This window comes from Amblyraja radiata, chromosome 32 (assembly GCF_010909765.2).
Source record: "Amblyraja radiata isolate CabotCenter1 chromosome 32, sAmbRad1.1.pri, whole genome shotgun sequence".
Classification (NCBI taxonomy): domain Eukaryota; kingdom Metazoa; phylum Chordata; class Chondrichthyes; order Rajiformes; family Rajidae; genus Amblyraja; species Amblyraja radiata.
Genome location: NC_045987.1, coordinates 15,712,025 through 15,732,462, shown reverse-complemented (window position 1 = coordinate 15,732,462; position 20,438 = coordinate 15,712,025). Strand labels below are relative to the sequence as shown.

Below are 20,438 nucleotides of genomic sequence, written 5' to 3'. Positions count from 1 at the left end.
AATGTGGGTTGCTAACATTCTGAGAGAACTGATGAAATTGGAGAGATGTGGAAATGGCAGGGAAGTTAAACAAATATCTTGCCTGGCTTTGTGGAAAGATTCTCTTGGAATCATGAAGAACTACAGATCTGAAGTGAATGAGGAACAAAAGAATTAGCATTAAGAAAAACAGAAGAATTGAGGAAATGAAAAGGCAATAAATCCTATGGACCTGATGGCCTGCATCCGAGGTTTTAAAGGTGGCGGCTTGATGTAAAAGTTGTTGCTTCGCTGTATTGCACAGATTCTTATACAATTCCCACGCGTTGTAAGTGACATATGAAGCCCCACTATTTAGGAAAAGATGTTGAGAGAAATCTGGCAACTTTAGCCAACTAGCCTGATATCAGTAGTAGGAAGGTTTAATTAAGGAAGTGGAACATCATAAAAAGGTTGGACGAGGTCAACATGGATTTATGAAAGGGAAATTACATTTGATAAATCAGTAAGTATTTTGGCAGTAAGTAGCAGAATAGATAAGAGTGAACCAATTGATGCGCATGTGGGCTCTCAAAAGAGCTTCACTAAAGTGACGTGATGAGAGATGATTGATCTAAATTACAATTCGCCAGATCGGGGGGTAATAGACGCTTGGAATGAGAATTAACAGACAGAAAACGAAGAGTAGGAATAAACAAGTCCGTTTTTGGGTTGGGGAGATATGATGAGTGGGATGCTGCAGAGTTCAGCACTGGAGGCCCATAACTGTTTACTATCTGGGGTGTGGGTATCAAGTGGACTAATGATGCAAAGCTCGCTAAAGTGTGGCCAATGTGCAGGATGCAGAGAGATTCAGATTGGTTATGTGAATAAGAACTTCTCCTCAGACATAGATGGTCAGTCTGTTTTTCTGAGACTGTCCTCCACCCATCGGTCATGTCCTTCTTCTCACTTCCCTGGGTCCCCTCCCACCTCCCTCGCCCTCACTTTCTTCCAGTTACCTCAACACCTCCCAGCATTCCCCTTAAACCTCGCTGCCTACTTCCCTGTCTTGCCAATCCCGATCACATTCTCTTTCTCCTTCGCTCGGCCTTCTGTCCTTGCCCCTCTGAAGAAGGGTCTCAACCCGAAACCTCACCCATTACTTCTCTCCAGAGATGCTGCCTGTCCCGCTGAGTTCCTCCAGCATTTTGTGTCTACCCCTCACACGAGCTCCTTCCTCCTCTCCAGGTTCACTGCAACAACCTGTACACCAAGTCAGTGAAGATCTTCCACCGTGTCGAGTGTTTCTTCAAACAGCAGCTGGTGGCAAACTGGGAGCGTGACACTGTGGGGGTGACCACAGTGATGGACGACAAGAACCCGAGTGTTCGCTTTGTCATTGTGCCCCTGGGGCAGCGCCTGGCCAAGGCAATCCTTTGTCGCTTCCACTTTGCTGATCGTTGGATGCTGTTCAGTGAGATTTCCTTCCAGTCATCGATTGCAGGTAGGAAGATGGCAGCATCCCATCCGGATCTCACAGGTGATGTGAGGGATGCAGCTGATGCTCGCCAGGCTTTTCAGACCATTCTCTCTTCTCCCCATTCTCTCTTCTCCCCATGGCTGGAGAGGGATGTCTAGCAAATTGTTGCCGGGTGACGTTGGCTGCCCACTGCCACTTAAACAGAAAACTCAGCAGGTCGGGCAGCGTCATTGGCAAGAGAAGCTGTTAATGTTTTACGTCGAGGACCTTCCACTGAGAAAAAGGTAGCAGAGAAAGTGGGGGGGGGGGGGGGGAGGAGGACGAGAGGTACAAAGAGAATTCTCTGAGCGGTGAGATAATGTAGCAGTTAAGAACGTAAGATTCTTCATCTATATCATAGAACAGTATGCACAGCGACAGGCCCGTTGGCCCACAATGTCCATGCCAGCCTTTATGCCAAGTTAAACTCATCTCTGCTTGGATGTGACATCCCTCCATTCCCTGGATATCTAAAAATCTCTTAAAGGCCGCTATGGTATCTGATTCCACCATCACCCCTGGCAGTGTGTTCCAGGCACAAACCACTCTCTGTGTAAAATACTTGCCCCAAACTTTGCCCCGCTCACCTTATAGTCTTGACTTTTCAATCCTGGAAAAAAGATTCTGAATATCTACCCTTTCTATGCTGCTCATAATGACAGGGAGTTCAGGAGTGGTGATGTACAAAGGGACCTTGCTGCAAGTTCATAGCTCCCTGAAAATGGCAACACAGGTGGATGGGGAAGTGAAGAAGGCATTCGGCATGTTGCCTTCATTAGCTGAGGCAATGAGCATAAGATTCGGGATCGTACGTTGCTGCTGTTCAAAACGTTATTCGGGCAGCACTGGGAGTATTGTCTATAGTTCTTCTCCCCACTCCACAGAAGGATATATTAGCAATAGAGAGGGTGCTGAAGGGATTCACCGGGATGTTGCCTGGAATGGAGGGCTACAATTATGAAGAGAGATTTGGATCGGCTGAGTTTATTTTCACTGTAATACAAGATGTTATGAGATGACCTTAGAAGATTGTAAACTTATAGCAGGCATAAATGGGATAAATAGACTTTTTCCAAGGATGATGGAGTCTAAAACTAGAGGGCACAGATTTAAAATGAGAGCTGGGAAATTTGAAGGAGATCTGAGGGGTGAGATTTTCACACAATAGAGTGGTTATTATATGGATCAAGCTGCCAGAGGAAGTGGTAGAGGCAGATAGAACTGCAACGTTTAAAAGGCATGGTACATGGATAGGAAAGACCAAGAGGAATATGGGCCTACTGCAGGTAAATGGGATTAATGTGATATGCATGAAGGTCAGCATGGACAAGTGGGACTGAAGGGCTCGTTGCTGTGCTGTACAAATCTATGCCTCAGAGCATGCAATGGTTTTTCATCAGATTTGTTCTTTAAGTGAGGGGTTACCAGGTAGGAGACAGTGTCTCACTGAAATTCAAGAGAGCAGGAATTGATCTCATTGAGACATAACTGATGGTGAACCTGTTCATCTCTCCTTTCATGGCGTCATATAGCATGGAAACAGGCCTGTTGGCCCAATTTGCCCATGCCGGCCAACATGCTCTTTGCTTGGCCTACCTGTGTGTTTGTTTGGCCCATATCCGTCTAAACATTTCCTATCCATGTACCTGTCCCAGTGTCCTATAAATGTTGTGTTACTTTGCTGGTTCCCTTACTCTATTCCTGTGGGTGCTGACCCCTGCACCATTGAAGTTTCCACTTCCCTCCATCTCCTGACAAGTGTTTTTTTTAATTGTTGGAAAGCGTTCATGGAGTTGTAATTTATTTTGATCTCTGTTTGACAGACATTGGAGATACCAATCCTTTGGTGGAATACTCTCAGCCTCACCGGAGGGAAGACTGCTCGCAAGCGCCAACAAGTCCCAGTACTCCCAAGTTGGACGTAGCCCAAGGGTTGGGGGTTGAGCTGAGAACCAGCTCTCTCCCCACACAGACGGCGAAGGGATCTCTAAGTCCTGCTGTCACAAGCACTCCTAGTGGTCTGATGACTCTGGGCCTTGGTAAATATTTCTTGATGTTTGCAGCACTCATTCACTTGTCACTGTCTCCACACACCAGACTCACTGACATATCCTGGTTCACTCTGCACCCTCCTTGTATAAAGTCTGCCCTTTCCATACTTGCTCCTTCACTTGCTATCTCCAGTCTCCCCGCATATCATCCTTCTCATCTCTCCTTTAGTTTAGTTTAGAGATAGAACACAGAAACAGACCCTTCAACCCACCGAGTCCATGTCGAGCAGCTATCCCCGCACACTAACACTATCCTACACAAAGGACAGTTCACAATTATAACAAGCCAATTAACCTACAAACCTATACGTCTTTGGAATGTGGGAGGAAATCGGATATTCTGGAGGAAACCCATGCAGGTCACGGGGAGAACGTACAAACTCCGAACAGACAAGCACCCGTAGTCAGGATCGAACCCGGGTCTCTGGCGCTGTAAGGCAGCAACCAACCGCTGCACCATCATGCCGCCTTCTGCGTACTGTCTGCTGTAACGTCTGTGTGTGTTGATGTGGTGGGAGTGGTCAGTGGTTATGTTGTACGTTGCCCTGCACTGTTCATTGTTTGTTTCCCTCTGCAGACAGTTCGTCCTCCCCCACTATCATCAGGATGAACAAGGCCGAGGACAGCAAGACCTCCACCTTGATCGGTTGTTTGGTGACTATCATCCTCCTCCTCCTCATCATCATCATTATCATCCTGTGGAAACAGTACTGGAAGAGGATCCTGGAGAAAGTGCGTTCCCTATCACTCCTCCTTTTCTCCCACTATCTCACCACATCCGGGCCCACTCTCCCTACCTCCCTTTTATCTCCCATCCCCACTGGAGAAAGTGCGTTCCTCTTCACTCCTCCTCTTTCCCCACTATCTTACCACAGCCAGGCCCACCCTCCCTGCCTGCCTTCCATCCCCCATCCCCTCTTCTGCCCGCCCACTCCACATAAGGACACAAAGTACAGGAGTAACTCTGCGGGTCAGGCAGCATCTCTGGAGGATAGATGATGTTTTGGATCGGGACCCTTCCCTGGACTATGATCTCTGTGTTCCCTGTTTGCCCACTCCCACCACTGCCCTCCCTTTCCCCCACTATTAACAACTGACAAAGAAGCATAATCAGCTTCCAACTGCTACATTAACACATTTGATTTCACCCCATGATGAATATTCTTTGTTGGAATAATTTAACACAGAAACAGGCCTTTCAGACAGTCGAGTCTGTGCCAACAGTTAAACACCATTTACACCAATCTATTTTGTTTTCACCAACTTCTCACAGTCATGCACTAAGGGTATCTTACAGTGGCCAGTTTATCTACCCGATCTGCACATATTTGGGTTGTGGGAAGAAACCCACATGGTTACAGGAAGACTGTGTAAACTCCACACAGTACCGGAGGTCAGGATTGAACCTGGGTTTCTGACACTGTGAGGCAGCAGCTTTGATAGTTGTGCCACTGAGCCTGCATCCATCCCTCCTCCATCTACTCTCCTACTGAAAACGTGTTTTTCTCCCTTTCCCAGTTCTGACAAAGGGTTTTTGGACCTGACACATTAACTGCTCTCCCCACTTTCTGAGTGTTACATCCCCACTGAATCACATCCACTGATTCCCTTTATCTATTCCATGTCACTTACTCAAAGAATTCCAACAGATGCCAAACAAGATTTTCCTTTCATAAATTCATGCTGCTTTTGCTTAATCGTTATTTTTTCCAAACTGCTTTCTCCAATATAGTTTGCAACATTTTCTCAACCATAGGTGTTAAGCTGGTTAAGTCAGGGAGTTGCTGTTTTCTCCCCCTCCTGCCTTAGAGTATGCGATCATATTTTCCACCCTTCAATCTACAACGGGGCTGTTAGAATCAAGGGAAGAAGATGAGCAATTCATCACCATCTCAAAGCTACCTCTTCCAAACCATTAATAATCATTAGTCCTTGGGATTTATCAGCCTTTAATTCCATCCGTTTCTTGAACGACTTTTCATGATCCAGCCTGGGTGGGTTGTTATGGTCCTTCCTGTGTTATCTATTGTGGGCTGCACTCTGCCAATTGCCATGATGGCTTATTACGGTCCATGTCTGATACTCTGCTCATTTCACAAGGCACCACGGAAAATCCTGGAGGAGGACGTCAGTGTGCGCCTGTCCCATTATGACGATGCCATTGTCATTAACAACCAGACTCAGATATTCCAGACCAATCCCACTTACGAGAGTGTGTTTCCATTGGATCTGGAGTACCAGGAACCTGCCAAGCTGCTGCACAAGCTTCCAGAGCTTCCTCAGAGTGCAGAGGACTCGGGTTAGTACCATGTTCCCAAAAATCTGCCAGCACCGGCTGCACTCCTGGCCCCTGTTCCCCTCCCCCTCCCCCTCCTCCGCTCCAGCTCCACATCCGGCCCCCATTCCCGATTCATGTACACCAGCTGGACATCGGATTCCTCTCCCTCCCGTTCCTGCTGCACACAGACGGCTGTGGAGGCCAAGTCAATGGACATTTTTACGGTGGAGATTAACAGATTCTCCATTAGTATGGGTGTCAGGAGTTATGGGGAGAAGGCAGGATAATGGGGTTGAGAAGGAAAGATAGATCAGCCGCCATTGAATGGCGGAGTAGACGTAATGGGCCCAGTGGCCTAATACTGCTCCTAGAACTTATGAGCATGAACACCTGGCACCTGTTACTGTCCCCACTTCCAGCTGCACATCAGGCCCATGTTCCCACCAGCACCAGCACACTGCCCACATACATGTCCTTCGTTTCAATGCCAAAGTGGCAACAAATAATTGAAAGGAAGGAGCCTAGAAGTCTAATGCCAATAGGGTCCATCTGTTGACAATATGTGTGGTGCACAACCCCATCAGGTGCTGTGCTCATGACCTTCTGCAAGAAAGGAGATTGGTCTATCTGCGCAAAAAGGTTCTCCCAGATGTTTGCCGCAAGGAAGGTCTTGTCTGGGAACCTCGTCAGTGTCTTCTCCCGGTTGCTGACGAGCTGCTTCCTGAATGGAATCCAGCATGGACTCTGTTCATCCAGAGGTACAGATAAAGGCGACACTATAAATTGAATGCATAAAATAATTAGACCCAAATCTCCCTTGCTGCCCATCCTCTGATTTGTCCTGCCCACCACTGGTTGGACACAAAGTGCTGGAGTAACTCAGCAGATCAGGCAGCATCTCGGGATAAGTGACGTCTCAGGTTGGGACTCATCACTGGTTGTTGCTCTTGTTCTCCAACCTACCATTATTGCCCGTGCCAATGTCATATTGAGAAGAGGGAGTGACCTGAGGAGGGAAGAGCGGGCGCTGGTGAACTGGAGGGAGGTGAGTGAACCAAGGAAGGTGCTCCGTCGTATCTCAGTGATAGCCTGATACTTCCTTCAGTCCTTTATTCAGTCTGCAGCGGGGACTACGCAGAACCTGACCTGACAAAAGGCGCCAGACACCAGGGTTTCCAGAGCATGGTGTCGCACTACGCAGAGGCCGATATCGTCAGCCTGCAGGGCATGACGGGCAACAACACGTACGCAGTCCCAGCGCTGGCCATGGACTCTCTCCTCAAGAAAGAGCTCAGCGTGGGGGAGATATCCCGACACCAGCTGCATTTCCGGGAGAAGCTGGGCGAGGGCCAGTTTGGTGAGGTGAGTGTTTTCACACCCACAAGCTGCTGTGGTTTATGCTTGCACAGAATTCCTGCTCCTAATGAGACTGATTAGCGACCATCCCCTCTCTGGTGGGCGGTGGGCGGGGAGGGGGGAGACAAGTGTATGAGTGGTGGGGTGAAGGGAGTGGGGAGTTAGTGTGAATGAGTTTGGGCTAAGTAAAGGCAAGAGGGATTGGTAAGAGTAGTTCATAAGAAGAATGCCAACATGAGAGTTTTGGATCAGTTGGTTACTGAGAAAGATGAGGGTGGATGTGCAGTGAAGGCTAGTGTGAGTGGTTGTGCTATTGGGAGTGAGGGCATGGGCTGTTGATCGGGGAGTGAGGATGTGTGATAAAGGTGGAGGTGAGAGTGTTGGCTATTGATAAGGAGAGGGTGTAGGCGTGAGGGGAGAATGGGTTGTCGGTGAGAGTGGGAGTGAGGGTGTGGGGGTGGGAGTGAGGGTGAGGGTGGGGGTTATCGGTGGAAGGGAATGGAGGAAGGGATGCCTGTTTCCTTCGGACATTGCCAATTGACACTGCTGGAGTGACACTGCCTGTTTCTGCACCGCAGGTCCACTTGTGCGAAGCCACCAGTGTGCACGACGTCTCGCAGCCTGATTTCCTCAACACTGGACGCAGTTCATTACTGGTGGCAGTAAAGATGCTGAGATCAGATGCCACTACACATGCCAGGTACTTGCGCCAGTGCCATCCACCCCTGATGGGGTATGAGCCAGAGAGGCAAAGGGCAGTGGGTTTACCCCTTTGGCAGGTGAGCAGTCTGGGCCTGAGATACACCTGAAAACTAGCTGTCATGGAGCCCATAGACTAGTCACAGGCAAAGGATGTGTGTATTTCCTGAGCCTCAGGGATCGTTCCTGTCACCTTGCCAGCCAGCATTGTGAGAAACAAAGGGGGAAAAAGGGTGGCACAGTGGCACAGCAGTAGAGTTGTGCCCTTACGATCCTGACTACGGGTGCTGTGTGTATGGAGTTTGTACATTCTCCACGTGATCGTGTGGGTTTTCTCCGGGAACTCCAGTTTCCTCTCACACTCTGAAGACGTACAGGTTTGTAGATTAATTGGCTTCGTAAGAATTGTAAATTATCCCTAGTTTGCAGGATAATACGGGGTGATCAGTGGTCGGCGCGGACTCGGTGGACTGAAGGGCCTGCTTCCGCGCTGTACCTCTAAACTAAACTAAAGGTGTCCTGTAGAGCAGGAGTGGTCAGCATAGGTGGGGCAGGGTAAGGTGGTGGGTGCTGGCATTGAGCAGGGCTGGCAGCTGTTTGCTCCCGTTTAACCCACTCTGCCACCCTTCCAGGAATAATTTCCTCAAAGAGGTGAAGATCATGTCGCGGCTGAAGGACCCAAACATCATCCGGCTCCTTGGAATCTGTATCCGTGACGACCCACTCTGCATGGTCACTGAGTATATGGAGAACGGGGACCTGAACCAGTTCCTCTCCCAACGGGTGCTGGAGAACCACTTCACCTTGGCAAACAACCTCCCCAGTGTAAGGTAGGAGTGAGTCACCGATCAGGGACGAAACAATGTGCAGTGGATATGGGAGTGGAATGGGTCCTGGAGAGAAGCCATCCTGCTTGTTTAATCCTTGTGATGCCTCAAAGAGGCCTCTCAAGGCAAGGCAAGGCAAGGCAACTTTATTTATATAGCACATTTCATACACGGGGCAGACTCAAAGTGCTTCACATAAAAACATGTCATACAATAAATGAAATAATAAAATGAAATAAAATAGAAGAACTAAAAGAAAAGAAAAACAAAATTAAAAATGCATTATAAAAAGTGCAAAAGTTAAAAGTGCAATGTAGTTAAGATTTAGCTGAAAGCTAAAGTAAACATAAAAGTTTTCAGTCTTGTTTTAAAAGTGGTCAAAGTTGAGGCAAGTCTTAAATCTTCAGGAAGTTTATTCCAGCTATTTGTTGCATAGTAACTAAATCCTGCTTTCCCATGTTTTGTATGTACTCTGGGAATCACTAGCAGATTGGTTTCAGAAGATCTTAGCGGTCTAGAAGGCTTATATAGTGGAAGCATGTCAGTGATATACTTTGGCCCTAAACCATGTAGTGATTTATAGGTGAGCAGCAGGATTTTAAAATCAATTCTCTGACATACAGGGAGCCAATGTAAGGATTTAAGAATTGGTGTAATATGCTCAAATTTTTTGGTCTTTGTTAGAACTCTAGCAACAGCGTTCTGAACAAAGTCTTCATTGGTTCAGAAATGACACCTTCGTTTGAGAGTTGATTATTGACCAAGACTTTGTTTACCTCTGAAATAGGGGACAGAGCAGAATATCATCTGAAAATCTCTTCTGAAAACCAACAATGTGTAGTGTTTGTGCAGGAAGGAACTGCAGATGCTGGTTTATACTGAAGATAGACACAAAGTGCTGGGGTAACTCAGCGGGTCAGGCAGCATCTCTGGAGAAAAAGGATTAATGACATTTCGGGTCGGAAGCCTTTTTCAGACTAGTGCAGGGGCATTGTTTTCTGTCTCAAACAAACTCATCTGAGGTTCAGAAACTAAAGGTTTCTTCACTAAGAATGTAATATTGTCAAAGGGGAAGGTGGTGGTGGTTTTGAATGAGATGCTGCATTTTCATATGAAATTGATGCTCTTAATTGAATGCATAAAATAATTAGTCCCAACTCTCCCAGGAACTTAAATTCCTGGACGTGATGTCGAGTTAAAAGGGGTTCCAAATAGTATTTGGAAGAGATAGGGTGAATGTGCAGTCTTTTACCCAGAGTAGGAGAATCAAGAAACTGAGGACATAGGTTGAAGAGGGGGGGTGGGGGGGGGTGGGAAAGTTTAATAGGAACCTGAGGGGCAACATTTTTACACAAATGGTGGTGGATATAAGGAACAAGCTGCCAGAGGAGGTAGCTGAGGCAGGTCCTATCACAATGTTTGAAATATATTTGGACAGCTAAATGGATAGGATAGATTTAGAAGGATGTGGGCCAAATGCAGGCAAGGTGGGACTCGTGTAGATGGGGGGATGTTGGTCAGCATGGGCTGGTTGGGCTGAAGGGCCTGTTTCCACCCTGTATGACTATGAGTTCTCACCTCTCCTTGAGAGTTTCCACGCTGCATCTCTAAACTAAACTGATTCGTAAAACCATAATCTCAAGTTCTGGAACTGTTTAGAGAGAAGAAATATTAACCCTGATCAGTCCCCTGAGAATGTGAAATGTTTTGGTTCTTCTTCTTCTTATCGAGTCCACACACAAGATTAGAAGTTGTTCAGTCGGAGCTGAACACACTTCTCGGCATCTGCATACAATGGTGTCTGTCTTGTTGCTTCTTGTGCTTCTTGTGCGTGGCGGTGGAAAGATTGGTGGAAACAGGGCCGCGACGTGAACGCTCTTTCCTTGACCCCAATGTTTTGGTTGATCACCTTTGATTCTTCTCAATTCCAATGATGGGTGTCCTGATCTGTTTCGCCCTTCCTCATCGGACAATCCCAACATACAGTAGAAATTGTCCCTGCCTTGTGTGAACAACAATTGTGACCGCTGGTTAACTGAAAGGGTATTTGTCAAGGCACAACTATTTGTTACATTTATAAATGGCTGGTTCATAGGTAAGGCAGCTACATTTTGATATCTGCAAATGACACAAAGAATTGGTGGTCTAAACAGTTAAACGGAAAGAATAAAACTCAAAAGAATGGTTATAGATTAAGTAAATGAGCAAAACTATGCCAAATAGATTCTAACTTGGCCAAATGTCTTCAGTCAGAACAAAATATTTACAATGGTTATGACAACAGCCCTGGATACGATGCCCTGAGGATTATGTTGGTCAGACTATAGCACCAGCTGTACTCAAATAAATTACAAGTTCGTATTCAGGGGGTTACAGAAGAATTGATTGCAGATTAAAGATATACAAGAGGTCTTAAGGCTGAATACAGAGAAACTTTCTACTGGATGGGAGTTTACGTACGGGAGAAACAATATACAGATTGAAGCCAGGGCTTTGAATGGTGGTTCTCGGTAACAACTCTACATGCAGTTTGGAAATGTCCGTCTCACGTGTCATTCGATGTGGGTCAATTGTTAATTTATAATCTGAAGTCAATGTATGTTGGGCAAAGGTAGGTGTGTGCAGTGAGGTTACAGATTAGGTGTGATGTTGTTGAACGGTGGAACAGATTCTTGGGGTAAAATGGACTATTCCTGTTCCCGTGGCCCACTTAGGAAACCTGAACGGAAACCTCTGGAGACTTTGCGCCCCACCCAAGGTTTCCGTGCGGTTCCCGGAGGTTTTTGTCAGTCTCCCTACCTGCTTCCACTACCTGCAACCTCCGGCAACCACCTGCAACCTCCGGGAACCGCACGGAAACCTTGGGTGGGACGCAAAGTCTCCAGAGGTTTCCGTGGAGGTTTCCTAAGTGGGACAGGGGCATTAGATATCAAAACATGAACAATAAATGTGGTAGCAAATAGCAATTGTATCATTCTATAGAACAGGGATATAACAACACACATTGAACCCAGGTTACTAAATCTGTAGCAATGCAGAATCCTGGAACTGCTGGGAACATCACCATGCACTCTCTGAGGTGAGTGCACAGAGGCACAGCAATCGGCATTACTGCCTCTCAGTCCCAGTTGTCCAGCTTCTATCCTGACCTCCAGAACTATTTATATGGAGTGTGCACCAGTTCCTGTGACTGCAAGGTTTCCTCTGACATTTCCAAGTTAGGTTGTTAGGATCATTGCTCACTGCAAGATATTCTAGTGTGTGGGTGAGTGTGAGCTGACGGGGAGGTGAGGGAAAATAGGAGACAGGGAAATAAGCAGAGGAACGTGATTGATGGCATTGCTCTGAGAGCTGGCAGTGACTGGATGTGCTGAATGGCAACCTCCCATGTCACAAGGAAAAAGAAAATAATAATATAAAATATGACGCATGAAATTTGTAGTTTCAGGTTATAGGAACAATTATTTATGGGGTGTTCAGTGACTAATAATTCCAGTCAAGTTGAATTTATCAGCACAAGCATAAGTACAGAGAAGTACAAGTGCAGATGCAATTACTCACACAGCACACAAAAACATAGACATCAATTATTCAGGAATTCCACAGAAATTCTGCAAGGCAGTGAAAAGAAAAAAGGCAGAACATTAGTGCAAAACACAATTAGAGGCGGCACAGCGGTAGAGCTGCTGCCTTACAACGTCACTGATCCGGGTTCGATCCTGACTATGGATGTTGTCTGTATTGAGTTTGTACATTCTCCCCGTGACCGCGTGGGTTTTCTCCGGGTGCTCAGACTTCCTCCCGCACTCCAAAGACATCGGTTAAATTGTCCTGAGTGTATAGGATATTGTTAGTGTACGGGGTGATTGGCGTGGACTCGGTGGGCCGAAGGGCCTGTTTCCATGCAGAATCTCTATAGTCTAACAAAGTCAAGTCCATGGTCGTGCAAGAGATGGACCTTTGTCGAGATAAGTTCAGGGTTGTGCGGATTGATTCAAAATCCTGATAGTTGCAGGAAAGTAGCTATTCCTAAAACTGGTGGTGTGGGACTAAAGGCTTCTGTACCGCCTGCCCGATGGTAGCATTGAGAAAATGGCATGGCCCCTATGGTGGTGCTTTCAAACCCAGAGGTCAATGGTGTCTATGCTTTAATACATCATGTAAGGACAAGGAGAAGAAGTGACACCATCGCTCAACATACCACCTAAGAATTAAATTAATATATGTTGATTTTGTATGTAAACTCAAAGGTGATAACGATGTGCCCGCAGACTGGTTCTGTGCCTGTTGCTGGCTTAGTTGCTCACGGTTTACTCTCGTGTCCCTCAGCTACCGCTGCCTCCTGCACATGATGACACAGGTTGCCTCAGGCATGAAGTACCTCTCCTCGCTTAACTTTGTGCACCGGGATTTGGCCACACGCAACTGCCTGGTGGGGAACCACTACACTATCAAGATCGCCGACTTTGGCATGAGCCGCAACCTGTACAGTGGTGACTATTACCGTATCCAGGGCCGCGCTGTGCTGCCCATCCGGTGGATGGCATGGGAGAGCATTCTGCTGGTGAGTGCAGGCGACGATTTGCTGCCCCCAATGTTTTTATCCCAAATATTCCATGAATTTGTTTGGAGTCCCACCTTGTACAAGAAGGACGAATATTCTTCCTTGGATAGTGTCAGGAGAAGGGTGATTCATCAGGGCAATGTATCAAGTCCAAGTATATGAATTATATATATCGGAAGTATATACATTCCAAGTATATGTTGACTATTCCAAATTCAAGTGTGTACATCTGAATATAAATGATTTGGATGAGGGAATTAAATGTAATGTCTCCAAGTTTGCAATCAACACAAAGCTGGGTGTGAGCTGTGCGGAGGAAGCAGAGAGGCTGTAAAGCGATTTGGACTGGTTGAGAGAGTGGGTGAATGCACAGGCAGGTACAATGTGATGTGGAGAAACATGAGATAACCCACCACAGTGACGATAACAGCAAGGCAGGTTATTATGTGAATGATGAGAAGTAAGGAAATAGGGAAGTGCAATGAGAGCTGGCTGTCCTTGTGCACCAGTTGATGAAACTAAGCATGGATATGCAGTGGGCATTTAAGAGGATGAATGTTATACTGGCCTTCATAGTGAGAGGACTTGAGTATAGGAGCAGAGATGTCTTTCTGAAATTGTACAGGACTTCAGTACAGTTTTAATCCATTTAAATGAGTGAAGATATTTCTGCTATGATGGGAATTCAGTGAAGATTCACCCGACTCATTGTTGAGACTGATGTATGAAGAGAGATTGGGCTGACTTTGCTGATACTCATTAAGGTTTTGAAGCTTGGGAGGAGATCTCATAGAAACGCAAATTCCTGATGGGACTCAGCTTAGATGGTTGGGCAGTCCATGGCCAGGGCCTCCGTCTAAGGTTGGGTTAAGCCATTTAATATGACCGGGCGTTTCATCACCCAGTGTAAACTTGTAGAGTTATCCACTACAGAAAGCAGTTGAAGCCAAAGCATTATATATATGTACAAGAAGGGATCGGACACAGTACTAACAGCAAAGGGATCTGGGGAGAAAGCAGGAACAGGGTTTTGCATTACAATGATCATCCTTGATCATCTGAATGGTGGAGCAGGCTCAAAGGGCCAAAAGGCCTATTCCTGCTCCTAATTTTTTTAGTTTTTATGAACAGTGAAAGACTTACACAGGGCCAACCCAGGGTCAAGATCCTGGTACCAGAAAGCTTGCTCGAAGATGTAAGCTTTGAAGAGACGAGAGGCCTAGGGAATCCCAGAGCCCGGCCACTGGTGGTGAGTGGGAACTGGGGAAGAGAGCAAACCCAGATGGGCCCTTGATGGAGAGGATCAAAGAAGGGGAATTTGAAGACGTCTGAGGTGTTGCCAGTGTACATGAACAAGTACATATTTGTGGGTGAACTCACTTTGAAGAAATTGAGGTGAGGGGGATCCGAGTCTAGGATGAGTGGAGGTTTGTGGCGGTTGGAATGACTAGAGGTCGACCAGGTGATAACAGAAGCACGAGTACGGGTGGGGAGGGGCTTACACACTGACAAGACTGTCACTCAGCACAACACGTGTCTTTACAGGGAAAGTTCACCACAGCCAGTGACGTGTGGGCCTTTGGAGTCACTCTGTGGGAGATGTTCACCTTCTGCAGGGAGCAGCCATACTCCCAGCACTCCGACGAGCAAGTCATCGTGAATACCGGAGAATTCTTCCGCAATCAGGGCAGACAGGTAAAATATGAAGTGCTATCTGAAACATTGTGATCATCTGTCTCTGAAATAAGTGAGACCTGATGCTTTGCACAGAAATCCCAGCATGTTTCACAGCCGGTGGAGTAGGCTTTTGGATCGTGTCTCATTTATAATGTAAAAATCATGCTAGTCAATTTATGCACTGCAACATCCTGCAGACTGATAAAGTTTTGATAAAGAGAAGATAAATCACGTTTTAACGGTATTGGATCAGGAAAAGCTTTGATGAGAATAACAGGAAAATTATATATTTTTTTAGAAAATGCCATTGGATATTTTTTTACATTACCTAGATCAACTAGAACTTGTGATAATGTCTCATCCAAAAGATAGCTCATCCAACAGTGCAGCAGTACTGCCCAACTACCCAGCCCACCTGCCCTTCTTATCAGGAATGACGGTGGATCTGGGCAGAAGGTCCCATCACCTGACATATGATGAAAGAATGGGTCGACTGGCCGTGTATTCACTGGAATTTAGAAGGATGAGAGGGTATCTTATAGAAACATAAAAAATCTTTTTTTTTTTTTTCCCCATTTCTATAGAAAGAAGGGAGGGAGAAAAAAGAATAGAAAAGAAGAGAAATTACCAATAACACAATTTTGGAGATAGGTCCGTAGATTATAAAGTGTAATTATTCTTCCAATCCAGGATTCAAGTTTCAGTCAAGCTTCCGTGCTGGACCAATTCACCCTTTCAGAAAATCAATAAATGGAGACCATATTCTATCAAATAATTCTGGTTTGTCAATTAAGACAAGTCTAATTTTTTCCAAGTGTAAGGTCTCAGACATCTCCATAATCCATATTTTAATTGTGGGGGGTTGTTGGGTTTTTCCAAATTTTTAATATTAATTTTTTCCCAATTATACATAAAATTTCTTAAGGGATTGGACAGCCTAGATGCAGGAAAAATGTTCCCGATGTTGAGGGAGTCCAGAACCAAGGGTCACAGTTTAAGAATAAGGCGTAGGCCATTTAAGACTGAAATGAGGAAAAACCTTTTCACCCTGAGAGTTGTGAATCTGTGGAATTCTTTGCCACAGAGAGCAATGGAGGCCAATTCACTGGATGTGTTGAAGAGAGAGTTAGATTTAGCTCTTGGAATAATGGGAATGGGGAAAAAGCAGGAACGGGGTACTGATTTTGGATGATCAACCATGATCATATGCTGGCTCGAAGGGTCGAATGGCCTACTCCTATTTTCTATGTTTCTATATGCATTAACTAAGGGAGGATGGATTTGAGCTGATCGAGTATATCTGACCACTCTGTACTCTCTTTCTCTCTGCACAGATTTGTCTGCATCAGCCTGTTGACTGTTCGAATCAGATGTTTGATTTAATGATCAGCTGCTGGAGCAGAGACATCAAGGACCGGCCGAGTTTTGAGCAGATCCACCACTTCCTGCAGCAGCAGCTGGCCAATGGATCCTAGCTGTTGGATTATCGGCCATTGCTTCTGCACACCAATGGACAATTCATCTTCTTCGCCGCTGCCATCTCTGGTGCAAGAATTGGCCAATGGTGGCTACTTGTGATGAGCTCATTATTTTGTGCACTTCCTGCTCGAGCCTCTCTAACAGCACTGCTTCCTGTCTACTGACAAAATGGCCAATAACTGGCTCAAGACGGCCCCTCTCCAAGCAAGGGACGAGGCATTAGGAATGTATCAGGGCTGGGATTATTTGGCCAAGTGTCAGTACATTGAGGAAGCTTAAACATTTTGAGAACTTGGGAGTTTCAGGCTGGAAGTGCCTGAAGTTGGCCAAGAGACATGCACAAGGCCAACGCTTTATCACACAAGACTACTTTTCTCTATCATTCCCTGTGGCAATGACAAACACTGGTCTCCTTCTGATGATGTTGTCTCCTCACACTGGGGTTTGCAAGTTGTAGCTGGACGGAGAAACCTGTGGGGAACCTGGTGACAGATGTGCCTTAGACCTAAGAATGTAGACACTATTCCCCAGTAACTTGTGAGGAGATGTCCATCAGCCTAAAGGAGAATATGGTGGTGCTGCGCTCACAGTTTATTAACTTAGGACAGATTGTACTTTATATGCGATGGACTGCTGTGCAATGAGTGGCAAGCAGTGGGATGTCTGCGGTTGACATGGCATGTTGCTAATGATGGGCTACTTCCACAAGTGACTGATCGACTGACACTTTGACAAAACAATTGATGCATATTGCATCTGCACTGATGTTGCATTCTTTCAACGCTGGTGACTTTAATGTGAGAGCTGTTCACAGATCCTGGACTCCTGCAGCGGAAGCTTCGGGGGGGGGGGGGGGGGGGGGGGCGGTGGTTCAATCTCTTTGAAAAGTTGGCGAGGGGTTGGGTTAGACTGCTTCCATTTCACTAAGCCTTCCCCACCGGACATCCAACATCCTTGAAGGTGGGTGAAGTCACACACTTCTACCTTACGTCCAAGACAGCAATCCATACGGGGTGTGGACCCAGTGAGGAACGGGGGGCTGGGAGGATGAGTTTTGAGACAATTGGTGCAGTAGGTCAACCGTGTTGATGCTGTATGACGTTAGACCTGGCCATAGTGCCTATCACCAGGGCCACATTGAAAATAACAGGTTAGCTATTGAAGCTTGAGAGGAGAAGGAATGTCTTCACCCAAAGGGTAATGGATCTTCAGAATTCACCTCTCCAGTGCTGCTGCTGAGGATTAATCATGGGCATATTCAAATAGGAGATGGATAAAATCTGTGCATTAAGATCATTGGGGAGATAGGTTAATGCAGAAAGTGGCGCTGGAGTAAAAGATTAGTCAGGAACATATTGAGTGTCAGAATAGGTAAAAAGGGCCAAATGGCCTGTTCCTGTTCTTGTTCCTGGTGCCCCACTTCATTCAGTTAAACCCAGTGAGCATCTTGGCACCCCATGCTGTGCTGTTAATTCAGGTCAGGCAGAACATCCGGCCTTTCGAACCTACTCTCTCCTTCATCATGGCTGACCTTCTACCTCAGTGTCATTTTCCTGCCCCATTTCCAAATATCAGCATAGACTCAAAGAGCAGGAGCAACTCAGGAGGTCAGGCAGCAAAGGAATTGGTAACGTTTCGGGTCAAGACCCTTCTTCAAATCTCAGGATTCCCTTAGTAACTAGTTGATCTATTCGTCTCTTATTTTAAATGACTGAACATTCACTGTCCTCTGGAGGAGAAAATTCCAAAGCCTCACCATTCTCGGAGTGGGAAAATGGCTCCTTATCTCTGTCCTAAATGGTTGCCCTTATTCTGAGACCACTGTTCCTAGACAACTTAGACAGGAAAAGCATCCTCCTTCATGCAACTTGTCGAGCCGTAAAAGATTTCAATGAGATCAGCAATGGTCCCATAAATTGAGCGGCACAATGGCGCCAGAGACCCGGGTTTGATCCTGACAGTGCTGTCTATACAGATTTTGTACTTTCTCCCTGTGACCATGTGGGTTTTCTCCAGGTGATCCTCCCACACTCCAAAGATGTACAGGTTTATAGGTTAAATTGGTTTGATAAAATTGTAAATTGTCCCTAGTGTGTAGGATAGTGTTAGGGTATGGGGATCGCTGGTCAGCGCGGGTTCGATAGGCCTATTTCCGCGCTGTATCTCTAAACTAAACTTAACTAAAAGGGAGGTACCATTGGAGCCAGAGTTTGGGAAGTCACTGGCAACAGACACCACACAAGGAGAGGGATGTTCCTGATTCAGTGGGTGCGTGGGAAACAAGCCACACGTGTAGAGGGCTGGCAATGTAACCTGTCAGGAAACTTTCTACAGTACAACTGCAGAGGTTTGTTAAGAGTATTCGGAGACAAACCAAATGTCTTTAAACTTCGAGGAAAGTAGCGACCCAGCGGCTCATGTTTGCATCTGAGGAACACCGCAATAGATACAGGCCTCGGGCAACATGGAGGGGAGGCCCCATGAGTTTGAGGAAACAAGGGAGCCAACCACGATGGAAGTGAGAAATCCCTTTAGTGTTGAGGGGTGCGAGTGACAGAGATCACAGAGGCTTCAGGGCAGCTCGGGAGAGCGGATAGGTTTCTGGTTGTGAAGGGAATTAAAGACTAAGGAGTCGATGCAGGAAGGTGGCACTGAGGTAAAAAATCGACAATTATAGTGCACGGCAGAGCAGAAACAAGAGGTCCAATGGTCTCCAGCTTCTGTTTATGTCCATAAAGATGGGCCAGGCATTGGGCCATTATCAGTTATACGGAGTGAGAACTTCACTGGTGATGAAAGGCATGAGGAGTGTGAGTGTGCTGAATGGGGAGAGATAGGCTTTGGTTGGGGGGGGGGGGGGCGGGGGGTGAGAAATGGGAGGAGTAGCAGATCATTCAGCCCCTCATGTCAACTCTGCCCATCAGTACGATCATTAACCTCAGCACCACGTTTGTGCACTGATGCTCAATTCCCTTAATAGCCCATAGATAGCAGTCTTGAATATATTTGGTGACTGAGCATCCACACCCTTGCGTAAGGAATTCTAAACATTCACTACCCTTTGAGTGAAAATAGATCTTCTCATCTTCGTCCTGAACCATTAATATCTGTTGTTGACAGCACATTCCTGGTTCTAGCTTGGAAAAGATCATGCTTGCATCCACCCTGACAAACCCCGGAAGAATTATTTTATGTTTCGGTGGGATAATTCTTCCAACCTCCTGACAATATGGATTCTTTAACCTCTCCGCAGAGGACAATTGCCCCCATTCCAGGAATCAGTTTGGTGAACTTCGGTGCACTCCTTCTATTGCAAGTAGGTCAGGAGACCAGACCTGTACATAGTTACTCATGGTGCAATTTCAGTGAGACTTCTTTACTCTTGTACTTAAATCCTTTTGAAATAAAGACTGACGTACATTTTACCTCTCTAGTTGTGTGCTGTACCTGCATGTAGGTTTTGTTTATTATTGTCACGTGTACCGAATACAGTGAGAAGCTATTTTGTTGCGTGCTATCCAGCCAGTGAAAAGGCTATACATGATTACAATCCACTGTGTACAGATACAGGATAAAGGGTATAAAATTAAGTGCAAAATTGTCAGAGTAAAGATAATTGGAAGTTCACCAATGTGGTAGATGGAAGGTCAAGACTGCTCTCTAACTGGTGAGAGGATGGTTCAGTTGCCTGATAACAACTGGGAAGAAACTGTCCCTGAATCTGGAAGTACGTGTTTTCAAACTTCAGTGATCCATGTTTCTGGTCTATGTTCCTTGGGTCTGACTTAAACCTTGGAGAGGCAGGGTGGTGCTGGCCACTCGTCATAGTTGACAAGGCAGCAAAAAAGTTTATTAAAGCTGACCAAGCATCGCAGCTTGGTTTGGGAACAGCTCTGCCCAAGACCGCAAGAAAGTGCTGAGAGTTTTAGATGTAGCCGAGTCCTTCACACAGACCAGACTTCCCACATTGACTTCAATCTTAACTTAATCACCGGGAGAGCATACATATTCTATACAAACTGCACCT

General features: G+C 46.1%; 1 protein-coding gene across 2 annotated transcripts in view; it reads left to right on the top strand.

Annotated features, from left to right (window-relative positions):
* The window catches only part of LOC116990905 (discoidin domain-containing receptor 2-like), a 51,539-nt gene extending 31,703 nt beyond the window's left edge, over positions 1-19,836 (top strand). For both annotated transcript variants that reach the window (XM_033049039.1, XM_033049040.1), the window contains exons 8-17: positions 1,210-1,465; positions 3,304-3,519; positions 4,109-4,263; positions 5,632-5,830; positions 6,927-7,171; positions 7,744-7,865; positions 8,497-8,694; positions 13,021-13,255; positions 14,801-14,950; positions 16,267-19,836. In XM_033049039.1, coding sequence (XP_032904930.1) covers positions 1,210-1,465; positions 3,304-3,519; positions 4,109-4,263; positions 5,632-5,830; positions 6,927-7,171; positions 7,744-7,865; positions 8,497-8,694; positions 13,021-13,255; positions 14,801-14,950; positions 16,267-16,407 — 1,917 coding nt within the window. In that variant the 3' untranslated portion in view covers positions 16,408-19,836. The remainder of the gene's footprint in view (positions 1-1,209; positions 1,466-3,303; positions 3,520-4,108; positions 4,264-5,631; positions 5,831-6,926; positions 7,172-7,743; positions 7,866-8,496; positions 8,695-13,020; positions 13,256-14,800; positions 14,951-16,266) is intronic.
* Positions 19,837-20,438: the final 602 nt, after the last annotated feature.